We start from the raw sequence: 20,446 nt of genomic DNA, 5'->3' as shown, positions 1-20,446 counted from the left end.
TTCTTAGACTTTATCGGTCTATACGAAGTTATACACTATGTAACATAATTGCCGAAGATAAATCCTACGGCTTATACATTACCTTCTATAGTACCTTTAATTTTCATGGTGTTTATTTTAAAAAAAGGAAGTGGTATTCGTAACCGCTATTCGATACCGGTTATGCTCTTAAAAGGATCACCAGCATTAATGTTACATCCTGTATAGGTCTTTGCCGTTAGGAGATAAGTTCTTAGTCCAGGGTGGCTAGCCGAATGGCACAATCGCTCACGAAACGCTCACGAAACGAAGCGCTAGTAGATATCTATCTCTATCGCGCTTGCGTATTGGCGCGACAGAGCCAGCGGCGTATCGCTTTCGTTTGGCGTCGGAGAAATGCCATTCGGCTACGGGGCCAGGGTAGTTTTGTCACCATTAGGCGATGAGTTCCTAGTCCAGGGTAGTTTATTTGTCACCATTAGGCGATAAGTTCCTAGTCCAGGGTAGTTTATTTGTCACCATTAGGCGATAAGTTCCTAGTCCAGGGTAGTTTATTTGTCACCATTAGGCGATAAGTTCTTAGTCCAGGGTAGTTTTGTCACCATTAGGCGATAAGTTCCTAGTCCAGGGTAGTTTATTTGTCACCATTAGGCGATAAGTTCCTAGTCCAGGGTAGTTTTGTCACCATTAGGCGATAAGTTCCTAGTCCAGGGTAGTTTATTTGTCACCATTAGGCGATAAGTTCCTAGTCCAGGGTAGTTTTGTCACCATTAGGCGATAAGTTCCTAGTCCAGGGTAGTTTATTTGTCACCATTAGGCGATAAGTTCCTAGTCCAGGGTAGTTTTGTCACCATTAGGCGATAAGTTCCTAGTCCAGGGTAGTTTATTTGTCACCATTAGGCGATAAGTTCCTAGTCCAGGGTAGTTTATTTGTCACCATTAGGCGATAAGTTCCTAGTCCAGGGTAGTTTTGTCACCGTTAGGCGATAAGTTCCTAGTCCAGGGTAGTTTATTTGTCACCATTAGGCGATAAGTTCCTAGTCCTGGGTAGTTTTGTCACCGTTAGGCGATAAGTTCCTAGTCCAGGGTAGTTTATTTGTCACCGTTAGGCGATAAGTTCCTAGTCCAGGGTAGTTTATTTGTCACCATTAGGCGATAAGTTCCTAGTCCTGGGTAGTTTTGTCACCATTAGGCGATAAGTTCCTAGTCCAGGGTAGTTTATTTGCAGGGCCCGTAACTTTCATGCCGATGACATAAATTTGACGTCACGCTGCATATAGGATGATTCAAGAGTTTTAATAATAATTAATCATTATTCATCAATATTTTTAATCATGACTTTAAAACTAATCTATTGATACGTGAAATAGTTAATACCTACTTGATACGTGAAAAGTAAACGAAATTATTTGTTAATTTTTTTACATTCATTTTATTAACTATGTTTGTTACCATATTTCAATAAATTATTAAAACAAAACAAAATTGTTTCCTTTTCGTTTCACGTATCAAGTAGGTATTAATTATTTCACGTATGAGTAGCTCACTTTTGAAGTCATTTGTACATGATTAAATTGATTGATGAATAATGATTAATTATTACAATAAAATTATTTGAATCATCCTATATGCAGCGTGACGTCAAATTGATGTCATCGGCATGAAAGTTACGGGCCCTGTTTATTTGTCACCATTAGGCGATAAGTTCCTAGTCCAGGGTAGTTTATTTGTCACCATTAGGCGATAAGTTCCTAGTCCTGGGTAGTTTTGTCACCATTAGGCGATAAGTTCCTAGTCCAGGGTAGTTTATTTGCAGGGCCCGTAACTTTCATGCCGATGACATAAATTTGACGTCACGCTGCATATAGGATGATTCAAGAGTTTTAATAATAATTAATCATTATTCATCAATATTTTTAATCATGACTTTAAAACTAATCTATTGATACGTGAAATAGTTAATACCTACTTGATACGTGAAAAGTAAACGAAATTATTTGTTAATTTTTTTACATTCATTTTATTAACTATGTTTGTTACCATATTTCAATAAATTATTAAAACAAAACAAAATTGTTTCCTTTTCGTTTCACGTATCAAGTAGGTATTAATTATTTCACGTATGAGTAGCTCACTTTTGAAGTCATTTGTACATGATTAAATTGATTGATGAATAATGATTAATTATTACAATAAAATTATTTGAATCATCCTATATGCAGCGTGACGTCAAATTGATGTCATCGGCATGAAAGTTACGGGCCCTGTTTATTTGTCACCATTAGGCGATAAGTTCCTAGTCCAGGGTAGTTTATTTGTCACCATTAGGCGATGAGTTCCTAGTCCAGGGTAGTTTATTTGTCACCATTAGGCGATAAGTTCCTAGTCCAGGGTAGTTTATTTGTCACCATTAGGCGATAAGTTCCTAGTCCTGGGTAGTTTTGTCACCGTTAGGCGATAAGTTCCTAGTCCAGGGTAGTTTATTTGCAGGGCCCGTAACTTTCATGCCGATGACATAAATTTGACGTCACGCTGCATATAGGATGATTCAAGAGTTTTAATAATAATTAATCATTATTCATCAATATTTTTAATCATGACTTTAAAACTAATCTATTGATACGTGAAATAGTTAATACCTACTTGATACGTGAAAAGTAAACGAAATTATTTGTTAATTTTTTTACATTCATTTTATTAACTATGTTTGTTACCATATTTCAATAAATTATTAAAACAAAACAAAATTGTTTCCTTTTCGTTTCACGTATCAAGTAGGTATTAATTATTTCACGTATGAGTAGCTCACTTTTGAAGTCATTTGTACATGATTAAATTGATTGATGAATAATGATTAATTATTACAATAAAATTATTTGAATCATCCTATATGCAGCGTGACGTCAAATTGATGTCATCGGCATGAAAGTTACGGGCCCTGTTTATTTGTCACCATTAGGCGATAAGTTCCTAGTCCAGGGTAGTTTATTTGTCACCATTAGGCGATAAGTTCCTAGTCCAGGGTAGTTTTGTCACCATTAGGCGATGAGTTCCTAGTCCAGGGTAGTTTATTTGTCACCATTAGGCGATAAGTTCCTAGTCCAGGGTAGTTTATTTGTCACCATTAGGCGATAAGTCCTCAGTCCAGGGTAGCTTTAGGTTAGGTAAAAATAGACTTACGCTGACGCCATACTTGGCGTTCCCGATGCTCCACCGAAGTCCGGCCAGCTCCGCCGAATAAGCGAACTGTTGTAGGCTGTCGCGAAAGACGAGCACCCATAGAGAAGTCAGGTTGCAGTTGGCAGGGTCTTGGTAGGCGAGTGGGCTGGAAATGTACAATAGGTGTAATTTGAAGTTTTATCTATGAATTTGGAAATTATATAGAATTAATAATAAATATAAATAATAAATAAATATTGGGGGACACCTTATACAGATCAACTTAGCTCCAAACTAAGCAAAGCTTGTACTATGGGTGCTAAGCGACGAAATACATACTTAAATAGATAAATACATACTTATATACATAGAAAACATCCATGACTCAGGAATAAGTATCTGTGCTCATCACACAAATGCCCTTACCGGGATTCGAACCCAGGACCGCGGCTCAGTAGGCAGGGTCACTACCGACTGAGCCAGACCGATCGTCATTGACTTGACTATGATAACTTGTGTAACTGTAAAATATTAGGTAGTAAGCTGTAGGCAAGACATCTAAAAGCCTCCGCCACACATAAAGCGTTTTGTCAGCGTAGCATTCCGCTCACAATCCGCTTTTTGTCTCTTTCCAACTCCCCACTTCCCTAAAATGGGGGGTGGAAGTTTGTATAAAGCATTCCGCAATTTTCGAATTTAACGCGAGCGAAGCCGCGGGAAAAATCTAGTCTAAAATACTTCTCACCTGACTAAGTCAAATGTCAGGAACGCTTTGGGCAGTCGGAATTCATTGTCCTGTTTGAACCACAGTCTCATCAGCGTGGAATCCTGAAATAAACAATAATTCAGTATTTTCATACATACATAACATACATAAAATCACGCCTGTATCCCATAAAGGGGTAGGCAGAACACATAAAACTACTAAAGCTTCAGTGCCACTCTTGGCAAATAAAGGGTTGAAAGGAAACGAAACTGTGACATTGCAGTGACAGGTTGCCAGCCTCTCGCCTACGCCACAATTTAACCCATATCCCATAGTCGCCTTCTACGATACCCACGGGAAGAAAGGGGGTGGTGAAATTCTTAACCCGTCACCACACAGGGGATTACACTGATGATGGCTACAAATTTAATCCTTTTTTCAAAACGTGCATATTGATATTGAATTGAAATAAAGAAATATGTCATTTGTTCTTATAGAAAATAAAATAACACAAAAATATTTTAGGAAAATATAATTTTTGCCACGTCCAGGCTGCGAAACAGCGCCATCTAGTTGTATCCCTAAAAGGCTCATACATTTCAGGGGTACACTTTTAAGTATCAGTGTCAGTCAGCCCGTAAAGATTAGCAATTTTAATAATAAACACAACATGTCGAGCGACCTTCGACAATTTTACGTGAGTTACCCGATTTTACATGTTTAATTTGTCAGTCCCGTTGTTATATCGTCGTTGGCTCCACGTTAAAATGTCTCGCAGTGCTCACGAGCACCGTGTATAGTCTGGATTTTGAGGGTCTCTTTTTGAACTCACCCTGACCATCGCGGGCGCAATGGCGTCGCAAGTAGGGTCCTTCTCTGTCTCCAGTTCCAACCTTGACGGGATGAACTCGTTGGCGGGCGGCAGGTGTAATGCGGGGATCGGTTTCATCGAGTTCCACTCCTGAACAACATGAATAATTAAAACATAAACATACACAAACTCGCGCTTGTATTTACAAAAAAAATACAAAACATAAAAATTCTATATATATAATAAGTACATTTCATCAAAGAGGATCGAGTGCATGATGACATAAAGCAAGCTTCTAGCGATGCAATATTTGTCCGCAAACTAAAATCCATCCTACTCGAAATGGCTTGCTATACTTTGGATGAGTTCCTTGATACCTACAGGTCATTAACTGGATCGTGTACCTACTAATGTAATATGTGTGTCTGCATTACTTAGAATACCCAATGTGAAATGTGATTTTTTTTTTCTAAATAATCATTGTATGTAAATAATTGACGTGTAAATGTGAATATTTTACCAATAAACATCTATATCTATATCTATAGTATAACATAGAGAGGGGATACCAGTCAATATTCAAAGTTACTACCAAATCTACTAATACCCAATTAAAGGTTTTTTTTTAATTGCGCAATTCTTCGGTTTTACATACATACAATCACGCCTGTATCCCATAAAGGGGTAGGCAGAACACATGAAACGACTAAAGCTTCAGTGCCAGCTTCTTTGGTTTTATGGTTTTATAATAATGACTTCCCAATTCGTTACAAGGTATTAATACCCCTCCGCCTTGATATAATACAAAAATAATATAAGAAGTTTATAAACTTATCATACAGGTAAAAATACTACTACTATACTCTGTCAAACAAGTTTGTCACTAAATAAGAACGAAGAAAACTATAGGTATCCTTTTCTCTAGCACCCTAAATAAAAGGATGCATATAGTTTTCTTTCTTATTTACTGACAGACTTGTTTGACAGAGTATAGTAAGCTCTTTAACCACGCCTCGGACACTGGCAATCGAATATATGAAAGAGGCGCGTTCCTAGCACAGTCTAAGCTTGTGTAGGTGAACACGTACCATGCTTGTATGAGTGAAATATGACAGGTCGACTGTTCGCGTTTTTTCAGGCGGTAACTGAGAGGTAACCGAGAGGGGGAGGGCGGCATTTTCAGCGGGGAGCGGGAGTGGCCATACTGTACGATAGTACTCTTTATTATACTGTGCTTTAACACTAGTCACACGTACACGGACACCAGTCCCAACTTTGACCCTCTCATGTGTACATTTTTACTAGTCTGACACGCCTTTCTGAACCGGTGATAAGGTTCAATTTAGTATGGCAAAAAAAGTGTGAGCTCAGTCCCTATTGAAGGTCCATGGTGTTAACGCCATGAATGGCAACACTGTTCAGGACAGCCAACCTCCGGGCGCCTCGCTGGACCAATGAGCGGCGGCCAGCGCCTCGACCTGCCTCACCAATAGGAATGAAGACTGAAGCGCCACAGTTTCCCCTGCGCGTCACTATAAAAGCACAGTATAATAAAGAGTACTATCTTACACACAGAACTTTATTTATATAGAAGAAACAAGTTCATCTATTTGTATAGGGGCCGAGCGTGTCAAATTTTGTACTGGAGTTGTTTCTTGCCTGTAATTTTAAATATGTCTCAGGCTCTTGATTGTTCATAATTTTTGTGTTGTTGCAATTGAATATCACGTAACGAGGCATTTTTTATGTTTTGATTGACTTCAACTTACAAAAATTGACGCCCGAAAGCTGCAAGCTGCGATTAAAGACGGACAACTCAGTGGATTTCACTGAGTTCATTTGACACGCTAAGTAGATACGTTTGCTTGATCTACGGTATATATGACATCTGTGATCTTACAGTATAGCCACTTCCGCTCCCGCTGAAAGCGCCGCCCACCCCCTCTCGGTTACCTCACAGTTACCGCCTGTCAAAAACGAGTCGACCTGTCATATCTCACTCATACAAGCAAGATACGCGTTCACCTACACGAGTTTAGAATGAGTGCTAGGAACGCGCCTCTTTCATGTATTTGATCGCCAGTGTCCGAGGTGTGATAAAAGCGAGAAACATGGCACTAGCGCCCCCTTTTTTTCCTAATCGACCTCATCTATCTCTCAACGTGTCCTAGACAACTAAAGAACCTCCTGACTTATTGTACATTTAATAGTTATTTGTTATACAAGGGGGCAAAGTTGTATTTTAACGCCGAGTGTGGAATTGAAAAACGAGCAAGTGAAAGGACTCTATAGTTGAACCACGAGCGAAGCGAGTGGTTCGAGAATAGAATCCTGAACTTGCGAGTTTTTTAACACACGAGAAGTAAAATACATTTGCACCCGAGTGTAACACAAAACTTTTCCCCTCACTATAGCGAGGAAACTACAACGCAAAAAATGCGTTTAACACTGCTTCTAGTAGTTCCACAGGTGATAACTCATCTTTATTACTAGATTCACCTACTTTTGTCAATTTTGAAGCAGTTAATTTGACTTTATTCAAGGTCAAATTACTTTACCCACTAGTGGATAAAATGCGTTTTTACCCGCTGGTATTAAAGGACAAAATACGTGTTTCCGAGCTAGTGAGGGGAAAAGTCCATTAAAAATGGTAATTATTTAAAGCTGTTTTATTACTACATATTGATTTAAACTAACACGATCTTCACTCATATTATTAAATTAAAACGGGACTTAATCGCGTAAAACTTACGTTTATATTTAACCCGACGTTTAGGAGATGACATTACGTCCGTGGTATTACTGTTTGGGTCTCGGCTCAAACAGTTTGCATTAAATAGTCAGTGGGATTTCCAAGATTACTTATTTATTTTAACCATGGAGTATGGATATAACTATTTAATTAACTTTAACTTGATTATATTACATGCAGTTACACTATTCATTAGCCGGGCCCGTAACTTTCATGCCGCTCGCTGACATAAATTTGACGTCACGCTGCATATAGAATGATTCAAGAGTTTTATTCAATAATTAATCATTATTCATCAATCATTTTAATCATGACTTCAAAACTAATCTATTCATACGTGAAAATTAAATTAAATTATTTGTTTACTTTTTTAAATTCGTTTTATTAAATATGTTTGTTACCATATTTCAATAAATTATTAAAATAAAACAGACAGATTAATAAATAATAAGTTACCTAACTCAATAAGGGAATCTGAAATGCCGCTATTTAGGAAATATTTATTGGATTTTTTGGTGCAAAATGCTTTTTACTCTATAAAAGAATATTTAAACTATATGCCACACATGTATTAATTAAATATAAGTAATTGTAGGGTGTTTATTATGCATGCTGCATGATAGTCATAAATTCTAGTCATAGTTATAAGAAACGCTGTATGAAACTAGTTTTCTATAAGATTTTGCATGACCTTTAGCTGGCTGAATACAATGCACTTTACATTTGTTTGATACCATCTACTTGACTGTATTCTTGCAAATAAACGATTTTGATTTTTGATTTGAAAACAAATTGTTTCTTTTCGTTTTACGTATCAAGTAGGTATTAATTATTCCACGTATGAATAACTTACTTTTGAAGTGATTTGTACATGATAAAAATCGATTAATGAATAATGATTAATTATTACAATAAAAATATTTGAATCATCCTATATACAGCGTGACGTCAAATTGATGTCATCGGCATGAAAGTTACGGGCCCTGTTCATTAGTAAACCGAAAATAGACTCACCTTGATTTTTTTAGGGTCAATCTCTTCCTGAAGATATTTGGTGCCGTACCAGGGTTCCACTTGCGTGCACTTGTCTGCGAACACCCTAAAATATATCAACGTTTTACTATAGGAAATATTAATATAAAAATAAAATAAATAAATATTGGGGACACCTTACACAGATCAACTTAGCCCCAAACTAAGCAAAGCTTGTACTATGGGTGCTAAGCGACGATATACATACTTATATAGATAAATACATACTTATAAACATAGAAAACATCCATGACTCAGGAACAAATATCTGTGCTCATCACACAAATAAATGCCCTTACCGGAATATACATATAAAACTAAGTAACTATACAGTCTGAAAAAATAGTCGTAGTAGTAGTTAGTCTAAGAAAAAATGTATCTCAGAAAATGTATGCTTGTTTAGTTGATGGAGACACTGATTATATTTAAAAAGTTTAACACATGGGTTAAATTGGGCCTTATGAGGTTTATAATAGGCTACTTGCCTCCTAGTCAAATCAGCTTCTTTTTTTTTAAATTATAAATGGGCTTACTCTTGACCACAGACTAGCCAAAGGCAAAGACGTGGCCTACGATGGAGTGAGCTCGCCCAGAAGATGCCTGTTCACTCTTGATTTGAAGGTTGCCGGGTACTTTACTTCCATCTTTTTAAGAACTGTCAAAACGAATTTGAACGACTTGCTAATATGGAATTAATTACATCGAATCGAGTGACGTCACGGTCGATTCAGTTACTTTATATATTTCTACCTGACTTATTAAATAGAAATTGGATTAAAAAATAACTTCTGTCCATGTTTTTCTTTTTTTTTTTTTTTTTAATTTATTTCTAATAACACTATAAAGATGCTTACTGCTACAATTTCGCCAAACCAAAGTTTAACGGCGAGGTTATGCACTCTTATATTAAATACTTATAACTATTCATTAACATGCACCATCAGTTAATACAAAACTAACCACTAACAGTTGAATTTGGAGGACACGTAACATGTCAACAGATCCAGTCATATCCTATGCTACAATCTACATTAGGTATGTATGCACGTAGGTTGTTTACATCTTACGCCGCCTCCCAAGAGCATAGTATACTAAAGCTACTTATTGATTAATGTATCTATGTTCTTTAAACTAACACTGAAATGATCTAAATGAGAGTATCTAATAGGAACTTTATCTTATAATTATCTGATGCTTTATTTCGTGCATGGTATAAAATATTTTATTTTAAGAAAAGCCAAGTTCCCTATAAATGTAATTAAAGTGTTTCTATAATAAATTATGGTTCCCTCAAAAAAAAAAAAAGTTTCTATACTTACTTGGCCACGATACCGACACGCACGTTTTCGGCCGTCAGCATGGCCAACAACTCGTCCACCAATTCCGGCTTCCATTCAGTTAGCAGGTAATACGCGCTCAGTACGTCCTCTATTGGGAATTCCTGTAATATCAATTGTAGCGTAAAATTACTTACAAGGAAAATAATTTGAAGATAGAGTTGTGGTTATGTTTTGGGAATTTTCGCGAGAACAATCACCAAAAAAAATTCTAAGGATGGTAAATTTTATGTTTTTCCTAATCACGAGCCCTTTCAATCTAGGACAAAAACACAAGAGACAAAAAAAATGGTAACAAAGTGGAAATATTAAATTTGGGACGATTTTTTTACCTACTAGGATCGAAAGGGCTCGTGATTCTGAGTAGGAAAAACATAAAATTTACCTCTTTTGAAAGAAAAAAAGGTTTTGAATCTTTTTTCTCGATAAAGCCCTAGAAACGCCTGCCAGCGATTTTAAAGTAAAGGAAAGTTGTAAATTTCTGAATAATTATAGTTGATCAGTAAAGCGCTTTTACCGTATGTCACGACAACGTTGAGTCTTCTTCTTACTGAGCATAGATATTTTTAATAGTCAATCTTTGACAATACTTACATGTAAAAGTCCCACGTGAGAGGTGACAAAAGACAAGGTATATTTTATCGCGTACAAATATACTCACGTGTAATAATTGTAATAAGTCAACGTGAGAGGTGACCAAAAACCTAGGTTCCTGAGGGTCGATCTAAGTACGGCTATGTTTATAGTCAAGCCCTAGTGATAAGGTGTATTTGAAAATACTCACGTGTAATAGTCCTACGTGAGAGGTATCCAAAGACCTTGGTTCCGGAGCGTCTTTGAATAGAAAATCCATGGCCATCAGATCTCTTTATTCCTTGCTTAACTTTAAGACGTAAAGTTATAATTGAAGTCCTTGTATCAATGATTATTATACGATATACTTACATGTCTTACGTGAGAGATGACCAAAGACAAGGCATATTTTTTCACGTACAAATATACTCACGTGTAAAAACTGTAATAAGCCAACGTGAGAAGTGACCAAAATTTAAGTTCCTGAGGGTCGATCTAAGTACGGCTATGTTTATAGTCAAGCCCTTGTGATAAGGTATATTTGACAATACTCACGTGTAATAGTCCTACGTGAGAGGTGACCAAAGACCTTGGTTCCTGAGCGTCTTTGAATCGGAACTCCATGGCCATCAGATCTCTTTGCTCCTCCCACACCCATCGTTGAGGTTTTACTTCACGAAGCATGGCTATGTACTGTTGACAGAAATAGTATAATTTCGAGGGTTTACTGGTGAAACCTGATAAATCGAGATAAGTTGTCCTTGAAAGAAGCATGTTAGAGGTAATTTCATATTATGAGCATGTTTTTCAAAGTTGTTCTCCCCACTTGTTTTTGGAGTTTGGGTTTTTTTATGTGGTTTCCACTCAAAATCGCGAGCTCTTTCAATCCTAATAGGATAATAAGAGTGTCCCAGGTTTTTTTTCCATACATTTTGTATGGTGGTAACAGAATAGAAGGTTTTAAAAATGTATGGAAGTCGTGGAACATTTTTTTTCTCCTATCAGGATCGAAAGACCTCGCGATTCTGAGTATGAATCGCGTAAAAAATACCCATGTTACAAAAAAAGTGAGGTGGACAACTTTGAAAAAAAAATTACCTCTTTGTACCTTTTTATAACGGCAGTTCTCAAAAAGTTTGTACAAAGTGTTTGGAAAAAGTTAAAACATTTGTTTTTTTTTTCTATTTTGTTAACAAGATTTATTTGATGAATTGAGATTTTAGTATCGATATTTTCTTAATTATAACAATTAAATTTATTTATGTAGATGTACAAGTTCACATACAATCATAAAATTTTAAAAAGAAAACTAACTATACATACTTATAACCCATTCTGTGACATGCCGGGTCCAAAGGTCCCCAGTTCGTTCATCCTTTATTATAACAATTATCCTGTATGTATCTTGCGAAAGTCGACTTATATTACTAAATGTTGGTAACAAAATAGGATCAATTAAAATTTGCTGACGTGGCTATGTACAAACTTTTTGAGAACTGCTTATAATCCCAGATAAATATAGAATATTGACATGTAAAATATATTATTTTATCAATAAATAAATGAATGAATGAATGAATGAATAAAGTTACCTGAAACACCAAAGCGACGATGTCGTCAATATGCTCAACGCCTTCCTCGGTCAGATCCACTTGCACGCCGAAGAAACCGAAGCCGCGGGCGCCGATCCGAGTGCCACCCACCAGACTGTGACGATAAATAAGTTTTTTGCAAAAATGACATTTTTGGCACAAGCTTTAATCGGGTGTGTAATGATTGGTATAACTTTTTTTGGTATAGTTACATTTGATATAACAACATTTGGTATATATCTTGAGGGTATAATCACTCATTTGACATAATTAACATTTGGTATAACCACAAAATATCTACTTTTATTTCGTATAACACTTATTTGCAGAGGGCGGAATTGCTCATGGCAAAAATCAAACGTCAATAGAGTTGGAACGTTGAATTCTATCGACTATCGATTACACTGAAATTATCAGTATATTGTTGAGTTGTTTTCGACGTAAGTACGACAAAGATACCTTTTTATCCATTTGTTGACTCTTTTTCGTTTTGGATTAACCATTTTTTTCAAACGTGAATTAGTTTAAAAAGGACTAGTGACAGAAATGGTAATTATATGTCATACAATTTACTTTTAATTTAATCAAAGAGGTCAAAATCAAATGGTCGAATAGCTAATCAAAGAGGTTTAAAGTCAGAAATGTAAAAGGAGACTGAATTTATCGATAGCTGAAAATGTCGATAAAATTTAACATTCCAACTCTATTGACGTTTGATTTTTGCCATGAGCAATTCCGCCCTCTGCTTATTTGTAATAACCGTGGTATGGTATAACTATATATTGATATACGACTAGTATAACATAACTAGGAAACAGTATAAAACATTTCATGAATTAATTTTATTCTTTTTTGAAGGGATCACAGTTCTTTGCGCCGTCTAGCTTCAAATTGACGCACCTGTGTCTGCACAGTTTTTTTTTTGGCGCCTTACACAGATCAACTTAGCCCCAAACTAAGCAAAGCTTGTACCATGGGTGCTAAGCGACGATATAAATACTTATATACATAGAAAGCACCCATGACTTAGGAACAAATATCTGTGCTCATCACACAAATAAATGCCCTTATCGGAATTCGAACCCGGGACCGCGGCTTAGCAGGCAGGGTCACTACCGGCTGCGCCAGACCGGTCGTGACGATAAATATTACAGGCTGATAATAAACAATCGTACAGTCACCGGCATAAATAAGTGATTTGTGTAACTTGTCACTTTAACATCGTGTTTGACATGTCATATGAAATTGTCAAACGATTAAAAGCGACAAGGTACAGAAATCAAAGTTTTGCGTAGGGTTGTAAATAGAAAAAAAACCAAATGTTTTTTTCAGAATTGTGAACGTGTTTCAATAACAATAACGTACATTTTAATTCAATTAACATTCAGTATACAAACGTTTATTGGGGAATCCCCGATGCTGCGTGTAGCGTGGAGAGGCAGTGGTGTTGCCAACAGTAAATAGTGATAACTACCAACTACAGATTTCGTAAATGTTACTTTTATAAGACCAGAAATTAAAGTTATTTGATTAAATTCGTTTAATAGTTAACATTAAGTCTAAAAAACCGTATAAAAGTATTAGCTACTTTGCAAATTTTGAGATTTCGTACTTTAGAAAAAAAACATACTCCAGAAAAAAAAAACTGTTTTTTTTTTTTCAAGCCAGAAAAAAAACCGTTTTTTTTGCAACCCTAGTTTTGCGCCAAGCAGAAACGTATGTACGCACCTGTTGCACCATCCTCTGGCTTTCAGTTCAGAGAGCAAGCTGCCGGGTCCCTCGTGGCCGAGTAGATGGGAGAGGTAGTGGCCTGGCTACGAATAAAATGATAAATGATTTATTTGAATATAAATATTTTTATATTAAAGATTTGCGATGTCCGGCGTGGCTTCTGTAGCTCAATTGGTTAAGAGCCTTGCACGGATTGCAAATGATGCGGGTTCAAGTCCCGCCGGAAGCGTAAATTTTTCCATTTTTTCCTTTAATATAAAAATGTTTAGAATCGTTAGCAGACGTTTCTGCTTGTTAAAAATAAATTTTGAATATAAATGATTACATATTATGTAACATTTTAGGGTAGGTGTGGTGACGGGTTAAGAATTTAAACACCCCGTTTGTTCCCGTGGGTGTCGTGTAGAAGTCGACTGTGGGATATGGGTTAAATTGTGGCGTAGGCGAGAGGCTGGCAAAATGTCACTGCAATGTCACAATTTCGTTTTTTTTAACCCCTTAATTGCCAAGAGTGGCACAGCAACTTTTATAGTTACATGTGCTCTGCCTACCCCTTTATGGGACACAGGCGTGATTGTATGTATGTATGATATGAATTGCAGGAAGAACACAACTCTATCTTTAACTCGACTATAGTTTTCCGTGAAACAAATTTCCGCTACTTCTTTCCAAAAACGGTCTATTGTACCTTCTATTACATAAAATCATAAATTAAATATAACAAGATCATACTATCCCATACATTAAAATGCGACCGCCTACGAACGCGCTTACACTCCAAACAAAAAAATGCCTTGTTGCCACCGATTATTTGTAGATTGGCATTAAGTGTCAATTCCGAGCCGTAAATCTATGTCAAAAGTGACACTTAACGCCATCTACAAGTATAATCGAAAGCTACAAGACATTTTTTTTTGTGGCGCCATCTATGTGTGGTGGAGTGTAAGAGCGGTCTTAGGCAGTCGCATTTTAATGTATGGGATGGTATGATCTTGTTATATTTAATCTATGATAAAATTAAAACACACGTATCGTATGAATGTTTTGATATCATTTTTCTTAATTCAAAAATAACTTCAAATATTCAATATGCTACATAATCGTATATTGATCTATAACACTCACCCCACTCTTATAATGCTTTCTAGTGTCCGGTATAGGGAAGTCGATAGACAGTGACCTGAAAAAAAAAAACAAAATAAACTAGTGTCCTAATTAATTCCTAACCTTGGGGAAAAAATTGGCTGCTATAAATATTGTTTTTTTTTTATCAAGAAGGTGTTAACCTTGGATTTAATCGGTACCTCGAAAGGGTAACGGGAAGGGTAATCCATTCCTAGAGCTAAGTCAAATGAACGGGTTACCTGAGGTCCTTGACCGGCAGACAGTAGGCTCGCTTGCGCCTGAGCTCCGGGGGAAAAGGGTGGTCCGGCCACGAGGGCGCCTCCACAGAAGTGTCTGCTACCTCCGAGAATAGAGGGACCACCATCGCTTCCAGCTCGTCTAGAGATTCTAGAAAATAATATAAATAGGTTTACGTGCGTTTTCACATGCATTTTTTTTGTGTAACTGAATATATAATTAGAAACCATGTGACTAATTAAAGACCAATTTGAAAGTTATTATCTTGTATATTTAAAGTTACGCGGCTCAATTTCACAAACTTACATAGATTTTATTTTGATAACGGGGGCCGTGATTTTGGCAGACTCGTTTGTTATGAAACTTGAGAAATTATTTGCGAACGACTATCCCTTTTATACATACAGCTACCTTTCCCTGTCACTAGAGATGGGCCGAATACGAATATTCGGCCGAACATTCGGTTCAGCTGTTACCGAACCGAACATTCGGCCGAATATTCGGTTCTGCCATATTTTAAATCCTGGCTTAGATTTAAAAACTTCTCAATGATTGGTAATGTGTACATGTATCTTACTAAGGCTGTTAATGTTCCTATAATTTAGTGCATGAGTAAATTTTGGTTTTTGTTTTTTTAAGCTATGTTATTTTTACTTAATTGTATTTATATTTTAACGCATCTTTAACTCCCTTTGGTAGGTAGTTCCTTAGAATGCTGAAATACGAGTATGTAGGAAGTCGTTATCAGATGAATTACGAAACAACTTATTCTATTTATTTACTTTGTTTATTCGGTAAATGTTCGGCAATATAACCGAACTATTCGGCCGAATACGAACATTGAAAAACTTGCCGAATATGCCGAATACCGAATAGTTACCTAATATTCGGTCCATCTCTACCTTTCACAACTAGCGTCATGATTGATACTTACGATGTTGACAGGAGTTCCTTGCGAAAATCTATCCCTTTTACACATACACTACTATCAACAAGTATCCCTTACTACCTACCTTTCCCGATGACAGCTAGAGTCATGATATTGACAGACTACCAGGCCCCGTAGCCGAAAGGCATTTATTTATTTATTTATTTATTTAAACTTTATTGCACAAAAGAACAACTTAGTGTACAAAAGGCGAACTTAATGCCATGAGGCATTCTCTACCAGTCAACCTTTGGGCAAAGCAGAGAAGATTGTAGGCGGTGCATTAAGAGACCAATTTTGAAATATCAATCAAAAGCTTAGACATATAATATATTAACGTACATACAATTACATACTATTTTTACATAAATAACGATAGGTTATATAATACATAGGTACTCATATATATATATATATATATATATATATATATATATATATATATATATATATATATATATATATATATAAATATTACTAACCTGTCAGAAAGATAACATTCAATTCTACCTTAAGCTGCCAGCAAAGAAGTCGCGCACAGATTTTTTAAAAACGTATTTGTTGGGTAATTTCCTAATGTTAGGTGGTAGACCGTTCCAGAGGCGGATGACCTGAATGGCGAAAGAGTATGACATGAAGCCCGTACGGTGAAGAGGAATAGAAAGAGTGAGATTGCCGGTAGAGCGAAACTGACGGACCCGCGAAGCATCAGAAAAATTAAAAAGAGATTTTAGATATCCAGGGGAGTGTGGATCATTAAGAATAGAATAAAGAGTGCAGAGCATGCGAATATTACGCCGTTGACGAATGGGAAGCCAGCCGAGCTGTGAGCGAAATGCGGACACGTGATCAAATTTTCGAAGACAGAAGATGAATCGGATACAATTGTTAAGGAGTCGGTCCAATTTGTCAAGAAGCTCCTCGTTCAAGTCAGGACAGCATACATCACCATAGTCGATAATGGGTAAAATCAGGGTGTTAACTAGCAGTGTTTTAGTTTTGACTGGCAAGAAGTGTTTGAGCTTGTTGAGTGCGTGAAGAGTGCCCGTAACCTTCCGACTGATTTCGGCAATCTGCGGTCTCCAGCTTAAAGTGCTATCCAAGTGCACTCCCAGATCCTTAACGCACGAGCTGAAAGGAATAGGAGTGCCATTGAAGTGCACTGGACCTATCGTCTGTAGATCTAGCTTGGCAAGTTGTTTAGAGCTACCGATGATAATGGCCTGGCACTTTGCGGGATTTACAAACAGGCCAAACTTTCCCGACCATTGCTGTATATGAGAGAGGTCCCCGTTTAACTTCTCTATGGTAGCCAACACATCGGTCACTTTGCACTGGTCGTAGAGCTGTAGATCATCGGCGTAAAGATGGTATGCGCAACGAAACTCTGGGGTAATAAAGTTAATAAAAGTTAATAAAATTTCTGCGAAACGAAACGCCATCGAAGCGCCGCAGAAATGTAGTCCGGCACTGTGGGGCCAATACGCAAGAGCGATAGAGATAGATAGTTATGAAAGAGATATTATCGTGAGCGTTTCGTGAGCGTTTGTGCATTCGGCTACGCACACAGGGGTTCTGAAACTTGACGAGTTCCTTCCGAACTACTAACCCTTTCATATCTACACTACCATATACAGCTATCCCTTACTACCCACCTTTCCCGATAACAGCGAGCGTCATGATGTTGGCAGAATACCAGGTGTCGTGAAACTTGAGGAGCTCCTTGCGAACGTCTATCCCTTTCGCCTTTGGAGTGGTTTCTAGAGTTTCTCTGTTACCTGTTAAAAGAAATGCAATTGCTATAAGTGTATTGCAAAACTTACGAAGTTAGAAACTTTGTTTAGTACTTATAAACTGAAATATACAGAGTGGGGCCTGTAACCAAGGTGAAGAATTGAACTGTAGGCTATTCTCCTTATACTGATCAACATTTGTTCAGTGACTTTTAAAAATTATGAAGTCTTTAAATTTTTAATTTTTCATACAAAATAAATATTAGCTTCAATGTACGCCATTATTGTTGTCATTGACGTTGTCTGTCACACTTTAGACTTAACAGAATTCGCAATACACTACCTCTTAGAAAAAACTTTCAAGGGTAATAAAAATCAAAATAAAAGTTATTTTTAAAAGTCGCCGAACACGTTAAATTTGAAAATTGCGGAATGCTCCATACAGACTTCCTCTCCCCATTTTAGGTAAGTGGGGGGTTAGAAAGAGACAAAAAGTCGCCTATGTCACTTTACATTTTTTTTATATCCCTTCAAAATTCACGTTAATTCGTCGCTCCATTTTGCCGTGAAAGACGGACAAACAAACAGACACACACACTTTACCATTTATAATATTAGTATGGATATGTATAACAATAGTTACCAGTGCCAAACTTGTGGTACGGATGTCTTTTATCCGCCGTGCTTTTGTTCAGCTGTTCGAGTCTCCCAAATATCTGAAGACGTGTTTTTCTCATGCTCAGAGTTAACTACGCTCAATTCGTAACAACAAATGTTTGTCAGCCTATACTATAACTAAAGTAACAATCTTCTTACCACTTCCAAACTTGTGGTACGGATGTTTTTTATCCGCTGTACTCTAGTTTAGTTGATCTAGTCTCCAATTGTCTGAAGACGTGTTTTTCTTATGCTCAGAGTTAACTACGCTCAATTCGTAATAACAAATGTTTGTCAATTTATACTATAACTAAATTAACAATCTTCTTACCACTTCCAAACTTGTGGTACGGATGTTTTTTATCCGCTGTACTCTAGTTTAGTTGATCTAGTCTCCGAGTGTCTGAAGACGTGTTTTTCTTATGCTCAGAGTTAACTACGCTCAATTCGTAATAATTTTTGTCAGCCTATAACAAATGTAACAATCCTCTTACCAGTGCCAAACTTGTGGTACGGGTGTTTTTTATCCGCCTTGCTTTTATTCAGCTGTTCAAGTCTCCAAGTGTCTAAAGACGTGCTTTTCTCATGCTCAGAGTTAACTGGGGTCAACTCGTAAAAAGAAAGACTCTTTTACAAATGTTTGTCAGTTAAAACATATATATATATATAACAATAGTTACCAGTTCCAAACTTGTGGTACGGATGTTTTTTATCAGCGGTACTCTTGTTCAGCTGATCAAGTCGCCACGTATCTGAAGACGTATTTTTCTCATGCTCAGAATTGACGGCGCTCAGCTCTCGGCCCGTCGCTGACTCGGTGAAGAGTGGGGCGATGAAGAATTGAGCGAAACTGTAAATGTTAAGTATTTTAAAACCACTGGCAAACGTTAACTCAAAGACATATGTGATGATGATAAATAAATAAATTTTATAGGACATTCTTACACAGACTGACTGAGTCCCACGGTAGGTTCAAGAAGGCTTGTGTCGCAGGTACTCAGACAACGATAAATATAATATTAAAAGACTTACGCCGTGTCTGAATGAAGATTGATTATATTGTTTTTATTTAAGTTTAGTTGTGGACACTTGGAGACCTTATACATCTCCAAGATTATGTGTTTAATGTTTATCTTACTTTAATTTTATTGTATAAATCTATATTTCCTTCCTTTGTAACATACGAGCACAGAATATAGTGTCTTACAGCTATGTTTAATTATTTGAATATTTAATTTAGCCTGGCAGCTTGAACATGTCATGCACACTTAAAGTCTTTGCTGCGGTGGCGTCGTTGATCGGGTCGCCACCTTCCCGAATAAAGGTTGAGGGAGGCGATGGCTGAGATACGCGTCATACTCGTGAACGGGTGCCGTCTGTGAATACCGGTCTGTTTAAGCTTACTGGGGCTGTTATAACTTAGTAACTTTAATTCTAATTTTTATTAAATTAGGACACTTTGTTCGGTTGTCGTTTGTTTCCTTTCTTTTAGTGAATATTTTAAATATATGATTTTGACTCATGGAGACCATATACATCTCTAAGGAGAATTAGATTAAGTAGATATACATTTTATTTTTAGTTGTGACATTTAGAGTCATTTGCACCTCTAAAGTAATTTTAGACTTTTTTTTTTGTATTTGTACTTTTTATATTAAAATTTAGTGTAGTTCTTGGTTGTAATTCGACATTTAGAGACCTTCTACATCTCTAATTAATTGACAACATTTCATTTTTTTACGATGGCTAAAAATCAAAGTCTATTTGTAGATTAGGGCTTGCTGAGTACATATAAAAATAAATTGGATTTTTAAATTCAGTTATTCTTGAGAAAATTCAAAATAACTTGACTAAATCAAGATTTAGGCAGATTAGAAATATTCCCCGTGCCTATACAGTGCGTAAACGTAATAAGGGCGATAAATGAAACCAGGCATATAATTCAATATTGTTATCATTAATTAACAGGTGTTTTTGAGTGACTCTTAATTTCCAGCCCATAATTAATTTTTGAAAAATTTCCCAGCAGCAATGTACTGTAAAAGGGGTTGCGATGACAATCAATGACAACTGTCAACGAGCGTTTAACGCGAG

General features: G+C 36.6%; 1 protein-coding gene across 3 annotated transcripts in view; it reads right to left on the bottom strand.

Moving 5' to 3' along the window:
- Positions 1-20,446, bottom strand: part of LOC125239908 (insulin-degrading enzyme) — a 63,215-nt gene that overhangs the window by 27,502 nt on the left and 15,267 nt on the right. For 2 of the 3 annotated variants that reach the window (XM_048147674.1, XM_048147675.1), the window contains exons 6-17: positions 19,033-19,202; positions 17,618-17,740; positions 15,037-15,184; positions 14,798-14,852; positions 13,670-13,755; positions 11,942-12,056; positions 10,905-11,042; positions 9,759-9,880; positions 8,422-8,506; positions 4,677-4,805; positions 3,884-3,966; positions 3,160-3,304 (exon numbers count right to left, since the gene is read on the bottom strand). In XM_048147674.1, coding sequence (XP_048003631.1) covers positions 3,160-3,304; positions 3,884-3,966; positions 4,677-4,805; positions 8,422-8,506; positions 9,759-9,880; positions 10,905-11,042; positions 11,942-12,056; positions 13,670-13,755; positions 14,798-14,852; positions 15,037-15,184; positions 17,618-17,740; positions 19,033-19,202 — 1,399 coding nt within the window. Of the gene's footprint in view, positions 1-3,159; positions 3,305-3,883; positions 3,967-4,676; positions 4,806-8,421; positions 8,507-9,758; positions 9,881-10,904; positions 11,043-11,941; positions 12,057-13,669; positions 13,756-14,797; positions 14,853-15,036; positions 15,185-16,047; positions 16,058-17,617; positions 17,741-19,032; positions 19,203-20,446 lie in introns of those variants that run through there. The other variant, XM_048147676.1, reaches the window with a different exon arrangement.

The sequence above is a fragment of the Leguminivora glycinivorella genome, chromosome 26 (assembly GCF_023078275.1).
Source record: "Leguminivora glycinivorella isolate SPB_JAAS2020 chromosome 26, LegGlyc_1.1, whole genome shotgun sequence".
NCBI lineage: Eukaryota > Metazoa > Arthropoda > Insecta > Lepidoptera > Tortricidae > Leguminivora > Leguminivora glycinivorella.
Note: the sequence above shows the minus strand (reverse complement) of the source record. Positions and strands in the feature narration are given on the sequence as shown.